Source organism: Callorhinchus milii, unplaced genomic scaffold, assembly GCF_018977255.1.
Source record: "Callorhinchus milii isolate IMCB2004 unplaced genomic scaffold, IMCB_Cmil_1.0 Scaffold4, whole genome shotgun sequence".
Lineage (NCBI taxonomy): Eukaryota > Metazoa > Chordata > Chondrichthyes > Chimaeriformes > Callorhinchidae > Callorhinchus > Callorhinchus milii.
The window spans coordinates 1,398,254-1,420,007 of record NW_024704745.1 but is presented as its reverse complement, the minus strand read 5'-3'; the positions used below and the strand labels follow the sequence as shown (position 1 = coordinate 1,420,007).

The window sequence follows — 21,754 nt, the reverse complement described above, 5'->3', positions numbered from 1 at the left end:
GGTTGGCACAGGCATTGGCGTGAGATTTACTTTGTGATCTCGGACACAGTCTGGCATCAAAGTTGTTAATACTGGCACTGGGTGAAACATATAAAAATGCCATCCGCTCTCGTACATTTCCAGCTCTTCAGTAAATCGCCAAAATTGCACATGAGGCTTTGTCAGTGCATCACAACTATGATTCTTTGAGCTCCTTGAAACATGTCTCGATGTGGTGAATTTTCACGTGCGCCACAAATTTTAATCCTAAACCAGGGCCAACGTTTCCAGAAGTTGGAGGCAAAAACTGTACTTTACACCAGCTTTTTAAAAAAAATCTATTCCATTTTGAAATGTGCTGCATTACAAATGAAAATCAATATTGCAATTTATTTAATGAGTAGCACTTGAATTTTAGCATTGGCAGATAAAAAGAATTGCGGTACTATCTGACATTTCATCAGGACGTGTGACATTCCATCCAGTATTAGATGGTGACTATTATATAATGGTGTAAGCTCCAGGATATGTGTAGTCAGCTAATGACTCCTAATCTATTGCAGGCATCTGCTGGCTAGCTAAAATTAAAGGAACCATGGCTCAGTTTCCAACAGCTTTTGGGGGTAAGTACTTTGTGCAACATCATAAATTATATGGAGTTGCTCATAACTTTTTTCTCTCTCTCTCTCTCCTTCTTTCACTTTGTCCCTCCTCTCTCTCTCTCTCTATACTGTATCGCATTATCTTTTTGCTCTCGCGTACTTTCTCACACATTCTGAGAATGTGTTGTTTTTTTCGGCACACAGTCCGATTTCTCATTTGATCTTTTTGCGTTCGGGGGAAAAAAAACACAATTTCAGCGCTAAGAAAATAGCTGAGTGTGTATTTTGTATTTTTATTTTTGGATTAGTCAGATCGACCACAATGGCCTTCGACTTCCTGTTATTCCTGGTTCATTTCAATATAAAAAGTTATTTTCATATATATATATATAAAGGGGTGAGATTGTGTTGATTTGTATTCACGACGGTTTGTGCTCACCGCAGACAATTTATTGAATATTATTATCCACAGCTTAATTGCAGCCAATTGATAAGCTATTTGAGGACATACTTAAAATGTGCTCATTTATGTTAACATAGGCGGTCAAGCTTTCAGCCTCTTCACACCCACTCTTTGAAACTCCATCGCACAATTCCTTCGCCTCGCTCCCTCTCTTGCCTCCTTCAAGGCACAACTGTTTTTCGACCATGCCTTCAACCGCCCTCATACTTCATACCCCCTCTGCCCTCCCTCATCCTGATCCACCACCCCAATGCTCGGGTCCTGACTGTTTGGAGCCTTGGGACATTCTCCCAACATGAAAGGTACTTTACAGATGTAATTTTGTGGTTGTTGTTGACGAAGCCATCCGTGACGCTATCCCGAGTGAAGGGCGCTATACAAATGCAAATGGTTGTTGTTGATGTAAATGAACTTGTGGTTGTTTTTGTTTAATGCAGGCGGCATGGATATCTGTGCCATTACGGTGGAAGAAAGAGCAAAACATGACCAGCAATTTCTTAGCATTAAGCCGGCTGGAGGGCTGATTACTGGTGAGAAGAAAAATAAAACTTGTGGAGTTCGATGATCTCTTCCCTCCCCCCCTCTCTTTTTCTCTCTCTATTTTCTGTTGATAATTTCATAGTGAGAAATGTATCTGACTTACCAGTACCTGGTGATGATCTAGAGTTTCTCTGCTGTTCCTCTCCATTTATCTTCAAGAAATTTGCAGTGAGGAACATGGAATTCATTAACTAGCTTGTACTTAGCCCGTCTTTTGGATGAGATGTTAAACCGAGGTCACGTCTACCTGCTCAGGTGGATGTTAAAGATCCCACTGCGCTATTCGAAAAGAGGAGGAGTTGAGACCAACAGTCCCAAATAAATCCCAAATACGGCTGTTTGGGACGCTGCTGTGCGCAACTGGCTATCACGTTTCGTCCACAAAATACGCAGTCAATTCACTTTACAGTATATCTGTCAAGCGCTTTGAGGGGTCTCAGCGAGGTGATAAGGTGCTATTTCAGGTGTTATTGTGATGAAACCTCAGTGCTGAAGCTTGAGTTGATTTTACGAGTGTGGGAAACTCCTCTGCTTTCTACCCGACTCCACCACCCAGTCTGAAAAAAGAAATCCCTTTTTTTTCCTTCTGCACTTCACCCGAATAAAGTGTCAATTTTTCAACTGTGTTAAATGGATTTTTCACAAACACTGGTCACTCTGGATGCATTTATTTTAGCTCCAAAATCTTTAAATGAAGCAGCTATAACTGGAGCACATGAAACTCAAAAAAAGTTGAATTTCTTCAGTACAAATGGGCCAGGCAGACAGGATACATCCCAGGATCTTTAGGAGATGGGAGAGGAAATAAGTAATGTTCTGCGTAATACTTTTAGAAGCTTTGTAAACACTGGAGTGACCTCGGGTAACAAATCTTCTCTCTTTATTCAAAAGTGTAAGATGTGTGCCTGAACATTTTTGCTTAATACTGTGCACAGTTGGAACAAAATGTAGGATGTTATCAATGCTCGTGCAAAGAGCAAGCGGGCAGAATACAACTTGTTATATACCTACCATAGCGTCCTCCCGACGTGAAAGGCGCTCTATAAATGGAATCTTGTTGTTGTTGTTGTTACCACCAAAAACCTAAAAGAGGAGGTCAACAGTTATTGACTGCTGCAGGATGTCCCTTTTCCCACCCGACCCCAAACCCCAGTGATTGGGCTCAGTCAGGTCAGAAAATGGATTGCAATTATCTTTGTTTTTAAACAGACGTGGAAAAGACAGCAATTATTTCGCCCACAAAATCCACAGTCAATTCACTTTACAGGATATTCTGTGAAGCGCTTTGAAGCGTTTTGAAGACGTGATGAGGTGCTATATCAAATGTAAGGATTATTATTACTGTGCAGTATTACAATGCTTTACACCAATATCTCATAAAGCAGCACTGAAACCAGGACTTTGGAGCATACATTGTTTTATTCATGTGGTACTTAACGCGTCATAATCTTCACCTTGAAACCTATATACAACAACAAGATTACATTTGTATAGCGCCTTTCACGTCGGAATTTAGATTTAGCAGCAATAGGTCATGCCTCGCAGACTTGATCAAGGGGGTTTGGGTTAAGTGGCAGTGGACTGAATTTGTTGTTTTCCTTTTTCATTGATGAATTGGGTATAACAACAACAAATTACACTTGTACAGAGCCCTTCACATCGGAAAGACGCCCAGGGCACTGGACAATCGGGTTTTGGGACCTGAGCTGGGAGTTGAGATCAGGAGGGGTGGAAGGCAATGGGGGTTGGGGTGGGAGGGTGGCCGAAGGCACGTTTGAAGAGTGAGGTCTTTAGGTGGGACTTGAAGGAGGCAAGAGAGGGGAGGCGGAGGGATTGCGGGATACAGTTCCAGAGTGGGGGCAGAGAGATGCTGAATGCCGACCGCCAATGGTGGGGCGGAAAGTGCGGGGAACCTGAAGCAGGCCGGTGTCCGCCGAGTGGAGGGAGTGGATGGGCTGATGTGGGGTTAGGAGGTCAGAGAGGTAAGAGGGAGCAAATAGAAAATGTGTGTATGGGACATTTTTAATAATACTACAGTTCTTGATTTGATAAATAACTATGGTATAGTTGGAACACTCAAGTGTGCCTGGTTACATTGCACTCGCTGTAGATGTGGGTGCTTTATCAGATCTACTTTTTTTTTAAATCCAGGTGACATGGCCCGAAATTTCTTTCTTCAGTCTGGATTACCTCCACCGATTCTTGCACAGATATGGTAAGTTTAAAATTTGTCAATTGGGATGACTTGGCATCCAACCCTGTCTTTGTCAAGCAGTCCGAGGCATTATCCTTTGCAAAGGCAACTGGGTGTGTTCACCCGGCTCAGTTGTAGCATTTTCATCTCTCGAGACGTCAGTTTGTGGGTTCAAACTCCTTGTAGGGACTTTGAACACTCACAACAACAAATTACATTTGTACAGAGGCTTTCACATCAGGAGGACGTCCCAAGGCTGGACAGTCAGGGATCTGCATCCGAGCTGGTGGAGGGCGGGAAGGGAGGAGTAGGAGGGTGACCAAAGGCATGGTCCTTTGGCTGGAATGTTAACTCGAGGTCCAGTTCAGCTGGACGTTTAAAGATCCCACGACATGTTCAAAAAGAGAAGGAAGTTTCTCCCATTGTTCTGTTCAACAAACCCTCAGGTATAATTAATTATTGATTTTGTGGCTGTTTGTAAATTGTTTTATTGCTGAGTGTAAATTGCTTGCCATGTTCGCCTACAAGATACACGGTCACCCCACTTACATTCTGTGAAATACTTTAAGAACTCATCCCGCCATGCTATATCAAAAACAAGGATTTTTTGTTTTCACTGTTACTTGCGTTAATTATTCGGTAGATAATTGGCTGGATCTGATTGAGTTTCAGTTTTGTTCTGTCTAAAAGAAACTTGCATATTGCGGAGAATACATTTTCTCTTGAGAAATCTAATGTCTGCATCACAGGCTGAACTGAATGAAATATAAATGAATTGATTTTTCTCCTCATCGGACACCCTCCTAACCCCGTTACCCCCTGCCCATCCACCTCTGCTGATCCTAACCTCCAGCTTGGGTGCAAACCCTTGACTATCCATCACCTTGGGACGTCCTTCCAACGTGAAAGGCGCTACACAAATGTAATTTATTGTTGTTGATGATAAGATGAATGGGTGAGATCAAATGAGCTGCAGGCAGGGCCATCTTCATCAGAACTTGTCTTGTACTTTGTGGAGTTGCAATTTAAATTGACAATAAATATCTATTTTGTGTATTTTTCTTCCAAATAAGGGCCATGGCTGATCTGAACAATGATGGGAAGATGGACCAGCTGGAATTCTCTATAGCTATGAAACTAATCAAACTGAAACTGCAGGGTCACCAGCTTCCCTCTGCACTGCCTCCCATCATGGTACAAGCACCAGCAGCACTGCCTCCAGCAGGATTTGGTTAGTGTCCGATGTTTTTATTTAACAAACCATATCTCTTACACCAGCCGTTCATAATGTGGAGTCCTTTAGCATGTTGGTTAGAGAACTCGCGTCGCAAGCGAGAGAACCTGGCTTCGATTCCCAGGCAGGGCGAAACTTTATGCAAGTTTCCTTACTCCACACACCACTGCATACCTAGCAGTAAGCACAAACCCTGTTGTTGGTTGATTGGCGGATCGCTTTTCTGGTGGCAATAATCTCTTAAAAATAAAGATAATAATTTGGTCACTCGATTCACAGTTGTCTGTGTAATCAGCGATAAGATAGCCTGATCCAAAGTGGGATCATATGTACAGTTTCATTTTGAGTTCAGGATTCTCAAGGCACTACAGGTGTATGGGACAGATATATAAAGCTAGTCCATTCTTACCTGCGGTTTTTAATTTGCTCAAGGTATTGGAAGTGTTGCGACAATGGGAGGTGTACCACCTGTGCCAATGGGGCCAATGCCAGTCGTGGGAATGTCGCCACCATTGGTGTCTTCTGTACCTACAGCTGGAGTGCCCTCACTACCCAATGGAACACCTGCTATGATACAGCCACTACCAGCCTTTGCTCATCCAGGTAAGTTTATTCCATTACACTGGAAATATTCACTGTGGTAGAGAATAAATAATATGGACGTTAAAATGACGAGATGATTATTTGCACTAATTTGGATTGACCCCCCCCCCCACGCCCCCATTACAGATCAGTAGACAGTCGGAATCATTAGACATAAATGCAAAATACTAATTGAAGATTAGTACAGAAAAGTTTTAAAAAATCATAATAATTTGGTCACTCAATCCACCACTGTTTGTGGGACGCAGCTGTGCGCAATTGGCTGCCGCGTTTCGCTCGGAAAATATCAAATGCACGATTATTGTTATTATTAGTTCCTTCAGGAAGTTTCCTGCACTGTGCTCGCCCTTCTCTCTCCTTCCTTTATTCTTTAACGTTTATTTTTCTCTCTCGTACGATGTCTTTTTTTGTCTTCCAGTCTTTCTCTTTCTATGACTTTGTCTATGTCTGTGTTTACCTCCTTCTCTAAACTCCCCCAACCCCTCCCCCAACCCCACCACTGCAGAAGAGTAACTACCCATGTAAAAACACTGCTTGAAAAAAAATTAATTGTGCGCAAAATTGCATGCATTAGCATGAGATTACTAGTCTTTGGGGCGTCCTCCTGACATGAAAGGCCCTATACTATTGTAGACAGAGTCCTATAGCTCAGTGGTTAGAGCACTTGCCTCGCAAGCGAGAGCCCTGGGTTTGATTCCCGGCAGGGCGAAACGCTGGGCAAGTTTCCTTACCCCACACTCCTGATAGTAATCCTTCAAGAAAAATAATAATAAATTGGTCACTTCAATCCATGAAAAATTCAAATCCCTTCATACCCTAACACCTCCCTACCTGTCCGATCTGCTTCCCCATCTACGCCACCGGCCGCTGCCTCCGCTGGCTGGCTTCAGCCTCCTGTTTGTCCTTCGGGAAGGGCGCTATATAAATGCAAGTTGTTGTTATTAGAGCTAATAATATCCTTTGTTGATTTGAAACAGACAAATTGGATTATATTAAAGCAGCAAAATAACTTTGCTCTCCATAATTTTTGTACACAATTGAAGTTTAGATAATGTTTAAATAAGTGGCTGCTTAACTTTTAGTTTCACTCTTCGCAGTGAAAAGAAATAAACTGAGTAACTTGAAAAGTTATGTTTTTTCCTTAAAACAGGAGCCACTTTGCCAAAGAGTTCTTCCTTTAGTCGCTCTGCATCAGCCACTCAAGCAAATGCAACAAAAATGCAAAAGGCACAGTCATTTGACATGGGAAATGCAAAGTGAGTGATTGATGTAATTGATTTTGCCTCATTTACACTGGCACAGATTGCTTCAGGTACAAAACCACTAAAGAGTGACTTTTATTGAGTGGAGTCCTTAGCTCAGTGATTAGAGCACTCGCTTTGCAATCACGAGACCTGGGTTCGATTCCCAGCAACTTCTATTAAAATCCAAGGACCACGTTGACTCTGGTTGGGTGGTATGACATATTAAGTGAGTGGTATGACTAATTAAGGACTTGAACGCATGGCTAAAAGAGTGCTGCGGAACTAAGGGGTTTCTTTTTATGGGCCATTGGCACGAGTATTGGGGGGAAAAGAGAGCTCTTTCAGAGAAATGGGCTGCATTTAAATCTGGCTGGGACAAATGTCCTAGCTAAACGAATTAATAGGGAGGTAAATAGGAATTTAAACTATTAAAGGGGGTGGGGGGGATAGATAGGTAAGAGAAACCATAAGTTAGCATTAGAAAAAATAAAGATGACAGTGCAGAATAGCAAGCCAGATAATAGGAATATGTTAACTAGGGGTAAGAAGCTTGGTAAAGCAGGTCAGGAATCAGAGAGTAGAGGAAATGGTAGGAAATTAAAAATGTTATATCTGAATGCGCGAAGCATTCGGAATAAAACTAATGAATTAAAAGCACAGGTAGACACATATGGGTACGATCTGGTAGCCATCACTGCAACATGGTTACAAGGAGATCTAAGGTGGGAGTTAAATATTCCAGGGTTCTCAGTTTACAGGAAAGATAGGCACTGTGGGAAATGAGGTGGTGGGGGAGCCCTGTTAATTTAGCGATGAAATGAAAGCAGTGGAGAGGAAGGATCTGAAATCCGATGACCAGGAGGTAGAGACGATATGGGTGGAAATAAAAAAAATAATAAGGGGCAGAAAATATTAATGGGAGTGGTTTATAGACCCCCAAACAGTGATCACAATATAGCACAAGGTATTAATCAGGAAATTGGTGGAACATGTAGGAAAGGTAAAGCGATAATAGTGGGTGATTTCAATCTCCACATAGATTGGGAAAACCAAATCGGCAAAAGTAGGTTAAAATAAGAGTTCATTGAGTGTATGAGAGATAACTCTCTAGAGCAGCAATGTGGAACCAACTAGGGGACAGGCCATCCTAGACCTCGTTTTGTGTAACAAAATGGCTAGTCGGCAGCGTAGGTATTAAGACTCCTCCAGGGCAGAGTGATGACAATATGATTGAATTCTGCATTAAGTTAGAGAGGGATAGAGTTAAATCCGAGGCAAGTATTCAGAATTGAAATAGGGCTAATTTTGTAGGTATGAGGAAAGATTTAGGTAAAATAGACTGGAGAATAAGATTAAGAGGTAAAAATGTAGACCAACTGTGGCAAATATTTAAGGATGTAGTGCATAATTCTCAGCGGTCGCATATTCCCTTGTGGAATAAGAGTGCCAGAGGGAAAGCAATTCATCCGTGGCTAACTAGAACAGTTAGGAAAAGCATCAAATTAAAGGAAAAAGCGTATAAAACTGCCACGAAAAGCAGCAAATCTGAAGATTGGGAAAGTTTTAGAAACCAGCAAAAAAAAACAAAGGAATCTCATTAAGAGCGAGAAAAAGGAGTATGAGGGTAAGCTAGTCATTAAGTCAGATTGTAAAAGTTTTTACAAATACATCAAGAGGAATAGCCTAATGAGGGTAAATGTAGGTCCACTTCAGTCAGAGACGAGAGAAGTTGTAATGGGGGATAAAGACATGGCATCTGTCTTCACCCTAGAAGACACACAAGTCTGCCAACAATAGGGATGCACCAAGGGGATAAGGACAGGGAGCAACTTAGGGAAATTTTCATTAGTAGAGAATTGGTGCTCGGGAAACTGTTAGCACTAAAAAGTGACAAATCCCCTGGTCCGGATGGCTTGCATCCCAGGGTTTTAAAAGAGGTAGCTTATGAGATAGTGGAGGCCTTGTGCCTGATCTTCCAAAATTCCTCAGATTCTGGAACAGTCCCCATGGATTGGAAGATCGCAAATGTCACACCACTATTTAAAAAAGGTGAAAAGGAAAAGATGGGAAACTATAGGCCAGTTAGTCTAACATCAGTGACAGGAAACATTTTAGAATCGTTGATTAAGGATGTGGTAGTGCGGTATTTAGGGGAGTTCAATATAATTAGGCCAAGTCAACATGGTTTTACAAAAGGGAAGTTATATTTGACTAATCTCATAGAATTTTTTGAGGATATTTTGAGTAAACTAGATAAGGGTGTATCAGTGGATGTAGTCTATTTGGACTTCCAGAAGGCATTCAATACGATGCCGCAGAAAAGGTTAGTCCAAAAGATAGGGGCCCACAGAATTGGGGGGAGCATATTAATGTGGATTGGGGAATGGTTAACGGGTAGGAAACAAAGAGTGGGGATAAACGGGTCCTTTTCAGATTGGTGGGATGTGACTAGTGGAGTGCCACAAGGATCAGTCCTTGAGTCTCAGCTATTTACCATCCACATCAATAATCTAGAAGAGGACATCAAAGTTAATATATCTAAATTCACGGATGACACAAAACTAGGAGGAAGTGTCAACACAGAGGATGACATTAAAAAAATGCAGCGCGACATAGATAGGTTAGGTGATTGGGCAGGTAGGTGGCAGATGAAGTATAATGTAGGGAAGTGCGAAGTCATCCACCTCAGTAGCAAAAACAGTAGAGAGGGTTATTTTTTAGAAGGGGAGAGATTGGAATGTGTTAGCGTCCAGAGGGACTTGGGTGTCCTTGTACACCAATCACAGAAAGTTAGTCTGCAGGTGCAGCAGCAATTAGGAAGGCAAACGGTATGTTAGCATTCATTATGAAAGGATTAGAGTATAAGAGTAGGGAAGTCTTGCTGCAACTGTATAGGGCTCTGGTGAGACCACACCTGGAATACTGTGTGCAGTTTTGGTCTCGTTATTTAAGGAAGGATGTACTTGCCTTGGAGGGGGTGCAGCGTAGATTTACTAGATAGTACCAGGGATGAAGGGGATGAGTTACGAGGAATGGCTGACCAATTTGAGTTTATATTCTCTGGAATATAGAAGAATTAGAGGGGATCTTATAGAAACCTATAAGATCATCAAAGGGCATGACAGAGTAGATAGTGGGAGATTGTTTCCCCTGGTTGGAGAAACTAAAACCAGGGGTCACAACCTTAAAATCAGAGGCAGCCCTTTCGCACTGAGTTGAGGAAAAACTTCTTCACTCAAAGGGTGGTGAATGTATGGAACTCACTACCCCAAAGGGCTGTTGACGCTCAGTCCTTGAACATATTTCAAGACTGAGATAGATATATATAATAATAATCCTTGCATTTGATATAGCGCTTTTCACGTCTTAGACGTCCCAAAGCGCTTCACAGAATATATTTCTTATTGCAAAAGGGATTAAGGGATATGGAGATAAGGCAGGGTTATGGTATTAGCTGGAGTTAGATTAGAAGATCAGCCATGATTGAATGACGGGGCAGGCTCGAAGGGCCGAATTGCCTACTTCGGCTCCAACATGTTACGTTATATTCATTCACATCTGTCAGTCTGGCAGGTTAAGATTAGACCAGCACAACTTAAGTTACAAGGCAGACAATCTCTTGTTGCGTTCATAGATAAACACACTAGGAACAGTTCCTAGAAGTGAACATTTATTCAGAGTAAAGGAACGAACATACAGTATTGTATTTTCAGTATGAGGAAAGATCTTGATGAGTTCTGAAGTACAAAGGTAGGGAGTATATATTAAATAATAATAATAATAATTGCATTTTAGACATCTCAAAGGACTTCACAGAATATACTTTGTAAAGTGAATTGACTGTATATTTTGTGGGGGAAATGTGGTAGAGGAGAAAAGGGGGCTTGGGATTGCAGGTGTATAAGTCCTTGAATGTGGCAGTACAAGTGGAAAAGGCTGTGAAAAAGCTAATGGTATCCTGGACTTTACACCGAGGGGTATGGTCTTCAAAAGTAAAGCAGTTAATGGTGGCAACCGGTTCTGTGTTCAGTTTAGGTACCTGACTTTAGGAAGAATGTTAAGGCCTTGGAAGAGGAGCTGAGGTGATTTATGAGAATGATACCAGGGATGAAGGAGTTATGATGATGTTCTGAGGAGAGATTGGAGAAGTTGAGTTTGTTTTCATTGGAGCAGCAAAGGTTGAGAGGGGACCAAGTAGAGGTATACAAAATTGTAAAAGGTTTTTATGTGGTGAATATCTCCACCGTTTTATCTTTTGGGTGGTTTAGAATATCCAAACCAAGTTGAGAATTCTAAGCATCCCATCTAACATGGAACTTCCAGAGATAAATTGTTGGAACGGATTATGTAGTTTTCCCCCCGGAGGGAACACACACCGCTTACCTAATTCCAGAAAGTATTAGGTGCAGGTTGGCATGAGCCAAGGCTTGGAGACCTCAGAGTGTGCATTGGGCTAACTTCTGGAGTCTAACCAGCTAAAACCGCATAGCTTGCCATTGATACCACTGCCTGGCAAGATTTCCCGCTGCTTGTCCAGCTAGGATCACCCTGTCCGTTAGGGCTTGGCTTGCAGGGTTAACGGGAGCTGAGGGGGAGGATTCAAATGCAACGATTATTCTGTTCCACAATCTTAGTCCTTAGAGAAAGTAATTCAGAGTATGAGATGGTACAGTGAATTTTGATTTCTGTATAGTATGGATGCAGGGAGAACGAAAGATTTGTATGACTGTATTTGGATAAAATGAAGCCATGGTTAATTTTCCATTTTTGTGTGCTTCAGTGCTCCACCCTTGACGACTAGTGTCGAATGGGCTGTCCCACAATCGTCCAGGTTGAAATACCGACAACTATTCAACAGCCACGATAAAACTATGAGCGGACATTTAACAGGTAAGAAGATCTGCCTGCCAGTGCTCTGTGTTCCTTGAGTTCTCAAATTATTTAATTCCCATTCTTGTTTCTCTGTTTCTACCACTTCTTGTATTTTTGTCGAACTGGGTTCGATTCCCAGCAGGGCGAAACGTTGGGCAAGTTTCCTTACTTCACGGGCTACTGTTTACCTAGCAGTAAGTAGGAACCCGGTTGTTAGTCGATTAGTGGATCGCTTTTCCAGAGGTAGTTAGTTTCTTCATAAAAAACTATTTGCTCACTCATTCCACGACTGTTTGTGGACACTGCTATGCGCAATTGGCTGCCGCGTTTCATGCACAAAATATACAGTCAATTCTTGAAGCGCTTTGAGATGTCACGAAGACGTGATCAAGAGCTATGTCAAATGCAAGGATTATTATTTTAGTCGTTTAACATAATTCACTCTGTAATCCATGGCTGCCAAATAGCAGCTGACGCTTAGTAAGATTCCCCTGAAAGAATATTGTGGAGTCCTGTAGCTCAGTGGTTAGACCACTCGCTTTGCAAGCGAGAGACCTGAGTTCAATTCCAGGCAGAGGGCGAAACCTTGGGCAAGTTTCCTTACTCCACACAGAGCCTAATAATAATCCCTCCAAAACCAATAATAAATTGGTCATTTTCAATCTACGGCTGTTTGTGGGACATTGCTGTGCGCAATTGGCTGCCGCATTCGCCCACAAATATACAGTCAATTCATTTTACAGTATATTTTGTGAAGCGTTTTGGGACGTCCTCCCGATGTGAAAAGCGCTATATCAAATGCAAGGATTATTATTATTATTATTGAGTCTCGCCTATTTGTTTTGGGGAACCTGCATTAATCTTCAATAGTTTTCAAAGAGATTAGAAACCCCAGGGATTTTATAGAATTTTATATTCTAAACGAGAATTCAAAATGCCCCATTACAGGGCCTTTTTTTTTAAAGGAATTATGACCGGTGCGGACTGAACTCAAAGGGACGCTTTTATTCCAAGTCCATAGACGTCAAAAACAGATTTCTACAGATGAAAAAAGCAATTCTTCATGTATTTGTTTCAAACCTTAGAATGATTAAAATAATATGAAAGCAGGAACCTAATAATTAATAATCATACAATGTCTTTAATTATCAACAATATTCCGTAAAATTTGCCTAAAATTCTGTAAAAATTGCCTAAACAGTGACCACTTGGTGACTTCCAAAGAAATCACCATTACCTTTATTATTAGTAGTAGTAGTATTATTATTATGGAAGATTAATTTACTTCTGGGGAATTCCTAGGGGCTGGAGGGGATGCCTCCATCACTTGAATATGTAAAAAAAAATGCTCTGCTGCATTGCATTTTTGAAAATGGAATAAATATGAATTTAAAAATGTCTGTTTCAGGTCCTCAGGCAAGAACTATCCTAATGCAATCAAGTTTACCACAGTCTCAATTAGCCTCTATATGGTGAGTCAAATCCTATCTCTTCCAACATGCCTATGACCCTCTCCCTTGCCTTCCTATAAGGCAGTCTGAGATGTTACCATATTTGACGGGAGCTATATAAATGTTGTTTTTTTATTTGATACTAATAAATAACCTGGGACAACTAACTTTGGTTAACCATCTTGTTAACTAAAATCTGGCAGGAATGCGTCTTGAGATTTGAACAAAGTGTGTCTTGATTTGGTTTATAGTGCCTGGGTGATGGTAGAACTGCTGGGTAGGAGTGATCAGTGAACTGCGTGAATAATTCATTGGAGTATTCAGCATCTCTGCCCCCAAACTCTGGAACTCTACCCCACAATCCCTCCGCCTCACCCCCTCTCTTACCTCCTTCAAGTTCCATCTAAAGATCTTGATAAAACACTGGTCAGGCCTTAGCTAGAAACTATGTTCAGGTCTGGGCACCACACTTTATAAAGGATGTCAAGGCATTGGAGAGGGTGCAAAGGAGATAGATTTACCAGGAATGAGGGACTTCAGTTATCAGGAGAGGCTAGACACGCTAGGATTATTCTCCTTAATAGGAGTTTTCAAAATTATGAGGGGATTCAATGGGATGGAGAAATTATTTCCACTGGTGGGTGGGTCGGTAACCTGAGGGCACCGATTTAAAATAGTTGTTAAAAGAAACAGAGGGGAGGTGAGGAGAAATTTTTTCATACAGCGAGTTTTTTGGATCTGGAATGCATTGCCTGAAAGCCGATTCAATAACAACTTTTGAGAGAGAAGTAGATAATTATTTGGGGAGGAAAAGTTTGCAGGTCTAGGGGGGGAGTGCGGGGGAGTGGGATTGAATTGGATAGCACTTTTCAAAGAGCCGGCACAGACACGATGGGCTGAATGACCTGTGCTGTAAAATTCTATGATTCTATGATACAGAACTCCCTGTTTGACCGTGCCTTCAGCCACCCTCCAAACCCCCACCCACCTGCCCTCCACCCCTCCTGACCCCACCTCCCAGCTCGAGTCTAAAAACTCCTGATTGTCCAGTGCCCGTGTCGTCTTTCTGACGTGAGGGGCGCTATACAAGTGTAATTTGTTATTGGAGGAAATCTGGGTGACCAATGCAATTCAGTAAGATAACAATGCATTATTTTGCGTTGACACCTTTCCCATACTGACCCGGTTGCAAGGTGATGTACTTTGCAACAGAATGTAAGACTCGAGTCAATGCTCTGTGGTGGTCTTGGTAGATCAGTCAAATATGTTTGAACCACCCCAGGGTAGTGCTCATGACAAACTACACTGAGCAGAGATTCGTCCCATTCATTTCCTGCAAGCCTCTTAATGGGTATGGTGATCCTAGCTGGACAAGCCATAGGAAGATGGTCAGGCAGTGCTTTCAATACCAAGCTTTGGGGTTTTAGCAGGTTAACCTCCAGCAGTTACCCCAACAAGTGTTCGGGAGTCCCGAAGCCTCGCTAACCTGCAACTCATACCCCAGAATTAGGGTGTGTTCTTCCAGGAAGAGAGTGCACATTGCATTTCAGCCACACAGAAATTTCTGCGAGTGCTTTGAATACTCAAAGTGAAGGGTTTGTGCATGTGTCAAGACACCTGGCTGCTAGGGGTGGTGGGGGGGAAAGAGGTTTTAAGGAAGACTTTTTTCATCTCTCCCATGAAGGGTGGGGAAGCGGGCAAAACAGCTTTTTAATGGCGATGTTCTGCTTCAATGGAACTTATTGAGTCATTGAACGGGTGATGTAAGCTCATTGCTTCTCTCGCCCCTTTCCCCAGCAGTGTTATGTTGACAATCCTGCAAATGGTATTTTATATGAATTTACAGGAACCTTTCTGACATAGATCAAGATGGGAAACTGACAGCAGAGGAATTCATCCTGGCTATGCACCTAATCGATATGGCTATGTCAGGACAGCCTTTGCCTCCTGGGCTGAGTCGAGAACTAATTCCACCGACATTCAGGTGAGAGGGAAAGGAAGCTTTTTAAAAATATATAAGTAAAATATAAAAAGAAGTAAAATATATAGTCCTTTCAGCCATTACGCCCTGAAGCTCTGGAACTTCCTCCCTCAATCCCTCCGCCTTCCATTCCTCCCTCCCCAATTTGAAATCCCACCTAAAGATCTTTCCTTTTTGATCGTGCTTACGGTCATCTCCCCCGTGGCTCGGGGTCAGATTCTGTGAAGCACGCCAGGACGCTACCCCGTGCAAAGGGCGCTATGTGAATAAATGCAAGTTGTTGTTGTAAAAATCATCCTTACATTTGGTACAGCAACTTGCATGGTCCCAAAACATTTCACAGGATCGATGTGTAAAGTGCAGTGACTGTGTTGTGTGGGCGAACGCAGCAGCCAATTTCCGCTTCACAATGCCCCACACACAGGTGTGAAGTGAATTATAATAATAATATCCAATTTATTTGGGCGATGGTTGGCCAGGACACCAGCGGGGGAATTCAGTCCCGTGTCAATGTTGTGCTGCTCATGTCATGGTTAAGGTTTTAAAAATGTATTTCCGAAACAATGAAGAACATTTGCACACTCACTCACATACATGATTTAATAGAACAAGATGAGTCCCTGGTTTTGTAAATTGAACTCTGTGGCTCTACAATTCATCTCATTGCAAACAACCTTTCTTGAAATTCTATGAGCTCCTAATTTTGTGAGTATTGCATCTCTCATACAATTTCTTAACATGATTTTTTTTTCCAGCCTCAATGCCTTCCCCAGTTTGAGGACTCTCTGGGTACCTCGTAGGAACAGGAGGAGGCCATTCAGCCCCTCAAGCCTGTTCCGCCATTCTATATCATGGTTGATCTATACCTCAACTCCAATTACCCGCTTTTGCCCCATATCCTTTGATACCCTGACCTAACAAAAATCTATCCACTTCAGTTTTGAAAGCGTGAATAGATCCAGAATCCACAGCCTTTTGGGGGAAGAGAGTTCCAGATTTCCACATCCTTTGGTGTGAAAGACTGCCTCCTGATTTCACTCCGAAATGGCCTAACTCTAATTTTAAGATGATGCCTCCCTTGTTCTGGCCCCAACCAGAGGAAATAGTTTCTCTGTAGCTACACTATCGAATCCCTTTATTATTCTCAACGCAACAATCAGTTCACCCCTCAACCTTCTAAACTCAAGGGAATACAGAACAAGTTTATGCAGCCTGTCCTCATGATTTAACTCTGTTAACCCTGGAATCATTTGGGGGAATCTATGCTGCATTCCCTCCAGGGCCAACATGTCTTTCCTTAGGTGTTCAGTAGAAGGGACACATGAGCCTGTGCATAGTGACGGTCCTCTAATATTTCCTCGGTGAGGAAATTCCCAGAATTTGTTGCCTCAACATACTGTTTTGAAAACTGATGCTACCTGTTTCTGCTCCAATTCCTTGTGCCACCCCTTTAACTTAGTCAAAAGAAAAAGTGTTCAAAGTCTAGAGCTGTTCTAGATCTGAATTCAGAGAAAATTATCTTAGTGCTAAACTGGACAAGTGGGAGATGATACTTCCTTCAAAAAAAAACTAAAAATAAATCAGAAATTGCCGACAGCTGTTTGTGGGATTCTGTGTGCACAATTGGCTGCCGTGTTTCACCCACAAAATATACAGTCAATTCACTTCACAGTATATCCTGTGAAGCGTTTTGAGACGTCTTGAAGACATGATAAGACGCTGTATCAAATGCGAAGATTATCATTTTTTTTCAAATGGAATGATTTTTTTTTGTCGTCGTACACAGTGAATCCAATGGATTTCATTGTTGAGATTAGATGTTACAGTCTCAATGTAACCGTTCTTATGTGACCGTTGCAGAAGAGCACGTTCTGGAAGCGGAATGTCGACCGGAAGCTCAGTGGGCTCTGACCAGAGGGTACCCGAGGAACCGCAGGAAGAGGAACCGGAAAAGAAACTGCCTGGTAAGCCTAATCTCTTCCCCTACCCCTCCTCCACCTCACTCCGTCCTTCCTCATCTTCAGGTCGCGCCTGAAGACTTTCCTCTTCGACCGTGCCTACGGGTCAAGTCTCCCTCTCCCCTGGGTCGGAGTCCTGCTTCGCCACTGTCAAGCGCTCTGGGACGCTACCCTGCATGAGTGAGGGGCGCTGTGTGAATCAAAGCTATCATTGTGATCTTGCGGTATAGTTTACCGCGTGGAAACGTTTTCAATAAATCCTTACTGTTCAGTGTAGTGGCAGCGAACGCCCACTGCGGGCCACATTCCTTCCGGGGGAGTGACAGACACTTAGTGGCTTTTCTACTACCTGCTATGAGGAAGTTGTCATCTTCCCTGTCTGACAAGCCTGCTGATAATTCCGTTCTTCCATTTGGGAGAGCTGTGTTGAAACCAGGCTCTTTGCTCTCAGCTTAGTGGATTGAGCTCTCGCTTCGCAAGCGAGAGGATCCGGGTTCGATTCCCAGCCAGGGCGAAGCATTGAGCAAATTTCCTCACTCCACATACAAGTTATCTGTTTACCCAGCAGTACGTAGGCACCCGGTTGTTAAGTCGATTGGAGGATCACTTTTCCGGGGGTAATAATCCCTTCAAAATAAATAAATAGGTAAAAATAATTTGGTCACTCGGTCCACGACTGTTTGTGGGACACTGGTGTGCGCCATTGGCTGCTGCGTTTCGCCCACAAACTATTCGGTCAATTCACTGTGAAGCCCTTTGAGACTTTTCGGAAGATGTGCTAAGGCGCTCTATTATTTGAATATATTTCTCTCACTCGTGTTCAAATCCCTTCACTCTCTGGCACCTCCCGACCTCTCCGACCTCCTCACTCCCCAATCCACTACCCACGTTTCCACTCGGCCGGCACCGGCCTCCTGCTCGCCCCTCGCACCCTCCGCCCCACCGTCGGAGATCGTGCTTTCAGTCACTACGCCCTGAAACTCTGGAACACTCTCCCTCAATCCCCCTTTTCAAGTCCCGTCTGGAAACTTTCTTCTTCGACCGAGTCTACGGCCCCATCCCCCGACTCAGAGTCAGGCTCCGCCGCTGTTAAAGCGCTCTGAGACGCCGCCCTGTGTGGAGGGCGCTATATAAGTGCAAGTTGTTGTTGTTGATTCTCTTTCACTCTGAATAGAAGTTCTTTCAAAGCTGGGTGGGGGTTGGGGAAAAGTTACATGTTTTCGTATGGTTTCTTTTAACCTGTGCTTGACCTGTTCGCAGTGACGTTTGAGGATAAGAAGCGGGAGAATTTCGAACGGGGGAATCTTGAGCTGGAGAAGAGGCGGCAAGCTCTCCTGGAGCAGCAGCGTAAGGAGCAGGAGAGGCTCGCCCAACTGGAGCGAGCGGAACTTGAGCGCAAAGAGAGGGAACGGCTGGAGCAAGAGAGGAAAAGGCAGCAGGAGCTGGAGAGGCAGCTGGAGAAACAGCGAGAGCTGGAACGTCATCGAGAGGAGGAGCGAAGAAAGGAGATTGAAAGGCGAGAGGTACTGTAATAATAATACTTGCATTTGATATAGCGCCTTATCGCGTCTTCAAGACATCTCAAAACACTTCACAGTATGTACTGTAAAGCGTAGTGACTGTATACTTTGTGGGCGAAACCAGCAGCCAATTGCGTACAGCAGAGTCCCACTGTCCCACAAACATTTTTTTTGTTTGGAAGGATTATAACCTTCGGAAGTATTCTGCATGGTACCAAATTGTTTTTTAACAAAAGCACAACTCTGTATTCCCAGCCTTAATAGGATTAATTTTGTTGATTCGGAATCGGTTGTAATTGAAACCCTTTTGGAAAAACATTTTAGTTGAATTTTATGGCCTTGTTTCGCACGTATTGGAGAATAAAGGGCGTTTCACAATCTGATTGATCCCAGTTTGGGTACAAACCTTACACTGTCCGATCGTCTTAGGACGTCCTCCTGATGTGGAATCCCTACATTAATGTAAATTTGTATTAATAGTAATGATAATAATCCTATCGTTTGATACAGCGCTTTTCACGTCTTCTAGACATCTCAAAGCGCTTCACAGAATATACTGTAAAGTGAATTATTGGTATATTTGTGGGCGAAACGCGGCAGCCAATGGCGCACAGCAGCGTCCCACAAACAGCCGTGGATTGAAGTAACCAATTTTATTATTTTTTTGAGTAAGGAAACTTGCCCAAGGTTTCGCCCTACTAAGAATCGAACCAGGTCTCTCGCTTGTGAGGCGAGTGCTTTACCCACTGAGCTACAGGACTCCACCTAATAATCCTTGACTTTGATATAGTGCCTTATCACGCGAGATGTCTTAAAGCACTTTACAGAGTATACTGTAAAGTGAATTGACTGTATATTTTGTGGGCGCAATGCGTATGGTATTGTATTGATTTGGCACCTGATGTTAATAACAACTATTAATCGTGACGATCTGTCTTTTAGCTCGCACGGTTGGTAGAACAATTATACAGAATGGAATGTCTCATTAATGAATTGTTCACTTATAGGTAATGAGGGAGCAGTGTTTGAAGGTTCGTGTGTTATCTTGTTAACTGTTATACAGCTTACAAACTTCTTGGGGTTATAAATTTGGTTCTCGTTTTGACCAAAGGCTGCAAAACGTGAACTCGAGAGGCAACGGCAGTTGGAGTGGGAGCGAAATCGACGGCAGGAACTTCTGAACCAGAGGAACAAAGAGCAAGAAGATATCGTGGCCTTGAAAGCAAGAAAAAAGACCTTGGAGTTTGAACTTGAAGCTCTCGTAAGTTTACATAGAAACAAAAGAATGAAGCGGCTTTTCTGAGACAATTCAAGACAATGAAACATTATTTGTTTGCTGTTTGTTCCTCCCCCCACGCCCGCCCCATGTTCCATTAGAATGATAAAAAGAACCAGCTCGAAGGAAAGCTTCAAGACATCCGATTTCGTCTCTCAACTCAACGACACGAGATTGAGCACACTAACCAGACGCGAGAGTTGAGAATTTCTGAAATCACACGTCTACAGCAACAGTTGCAGGTGAGTTCCAAGTTGCTTGTGGGTTTGGGATCCTTACAATCATTGCATACATCATTTTTATTTTTATTACCGAGGCCCTGATTTCCCCCCAGTTTAGGTCTGTGCATAAGCGCTCAGGCGACGGGTTAAAATTTGGGCTAGTTTGGAAATTATGCATCAATCTGCTCTTTTCTTCCCGCACTGCAGGAATTTCAACAGATGCTCAGCCGGCTGATTCCTGAGAAACAGACTCTGAATGATAAACTGAAGCAAGTCCAACAGAATAGTCTGCACAGTAAGCATTTCAGTACCAAGAACAAAAATAGAAGTCACTGGGAAAACTCAGCAGGTCAGGCAGCATCTATGGAGAAAGGAAAGTGAGTCACCGTTTTGGATCCACGACCCAGTTATGACAAAGGATCGTGGATCCGAAACGTTGACTCACTTTCCTTTCTCCATAGATGCTGCCTGACCTGCTGAGTGTTCCCATTGGTAGGGGAGGAATTATTACTCCCGGAAAGCGACCGCCAATGGACTAACAGCCAGGTTGCTACTTTCTGTGTTTTCATTTCATTACCAAATTTGATTTTGCTTTTCCAAAGCTAGTTTATTGTGTTATCCATACTAGAACTAACGATTGCCAAGGAAAAAATATTTGCCTTAAAGAAAGTTAAATAAAACCCAGTTAGTGCAACTGTTATTGCAAAAGTACTAGTTTTGTTTCTATATAAAAAAAAGCACTCGGCTATTTGGGTTATTTGAGAGCCCGTCTTCAGCTTCTGACAATCAGGTGTCAGATCGGCTTACTTGGTAACGCTTTTACCTCTGAATCAGGAAGACATGCTTTCAAGCCCCAAGTCGGGGGACTTTGAGCCCAAAGTCTAGGATGACACTTAAATGCAGTACTGGGGAGTGCTATGTTGTTGGTGGTGGATGGCACCAGACATTTTAAATCGAGATCCCGTCTGCCTGTTCAGGTTGGACTTTATGATCCCATGGCACGATTCGAAAAAACAAGGGACTTTCTCCTAGTTTCCTGGCTGAGAGTAATATATAATAATCCTTGCATTTGATAGAACGCCTTATCACGTCTGCTAGACGTCCCAAAGTGCTTCACAGAAAAAAATAAAGTGGATTGACTGTATATTTTGTGGGCGAAATTGAGAACTGCACAGATCAAATTGTCCGTTCACATCATTGCTATTTGCGGGACATTGTTGTGTGCAAATTGTCTACTGCGTTCGCCTACAAAAATACACTGTCACCGCATTTTACAGAAATCCTGTGAAGCGCTTTGAGACCAAGGCCTTTTAACAGTGAAAGCATACTATTCCTAGATCCCTGTCTTGCTTGTATGATGCATTTTTAAAAGGCCCTGAGGAAGGTGTTTTAGCATTCTTCTGTTTTTTAATCCATAGGAGATTCCATTCTTTCTATGAAAAAATCTTTGGAAACCAAAGAGGTGGCACGTCAGCGCCTTCGCAATCAACTGGACGAAGTTGAAAAGGAAACCCGGGCCAAACTCCAAGAGATAGACGTCTTCAATAACCAGTTAAAGGTAATGCTGATGTATTCAAAAAGATTTCACTTGCCCTTTCTCTCCTGACATGTGTGTT

At 42.7% G+C, this 21,754-nt stretch overlaps 1 protein-coding gene across 3 annotated transcripts in view; it reads left to right on the top strand.

Annotated features, from left to right (window-relative positions):
• Nucleotides 1-535: 535 nt before the first annotated feature.
• Nucleotides 536-21,754, top strand: part of itsn1 (intersectin 1 (SH3 domain protein)) — a 79,763-nt gene continuing 58,544 nt past the window's right edge. For all 3 annotated transcript variants that reach the window (XM_042334719.1, XM_042334720.1, XM_042334721.1), the window contains exons 1-15: nucleotides 536-602; nucleotides 1,482-1,574; nucleotides 3,736-3,799; nucleotides 4,852-5,009; nucleotides 5,445-5,615; nucleotides 6,766-6,871; nucleotides 11,640-11,749; nucleotides 13,140-13,203; nucleotides 15,029-15,166; nucleotides 17,024-17,127; nucleotides 18,382-18,644; nucleotides 19,753-19,902; nucleotides 20,019-20,159; nucleotides 20,346-20,433; nucleotides 21,557-21,696. In XM_042334719.1, the coding sequence (XP_042190653.1) occupies nucleotides 575-602; nucleotides 1,482-1,574; nucleotides 3,736-3,799; nucleotides 4,852-5,009; nucleotides 5,445-5,615; nucleotides 6,766-6,871; nucleotides 11,640-11,749; nucleotides 13,140-13,203; nucleotides 15,029-15,166; nucleotides 17,024-17,127; nucleotides 18,382-18,644; nucleotides 19,753-19,902; nucleotides 20,019-20,159; nucleotides 20,346-20,433; nucleotides 21,557-21,696 (1,818 nt within the window). In that variant the 5' untranslated portion in view covers nucleotides 536-574. The remainder of the gene's footprint in view (nucleotides 603-1,481; nucleotides 1,575-3,735; nucleotides 3,800-4,851; nucleotides 5,010-5,444; nucleotides 5,616-6,765; nucleotides 6,872-11,639; nucleotides 11,750-13,139; nucleotides 13,204-15,028; nucleotides 15,167-17,023; nucleotides 17,128-18,381; nucleotides 18,645-19,752; nucleotides 19,903-20,018; nucleotides 20,160-20,345; nucleotides 20,434-21,556; nucleotides 21,697-21,754) is intronic.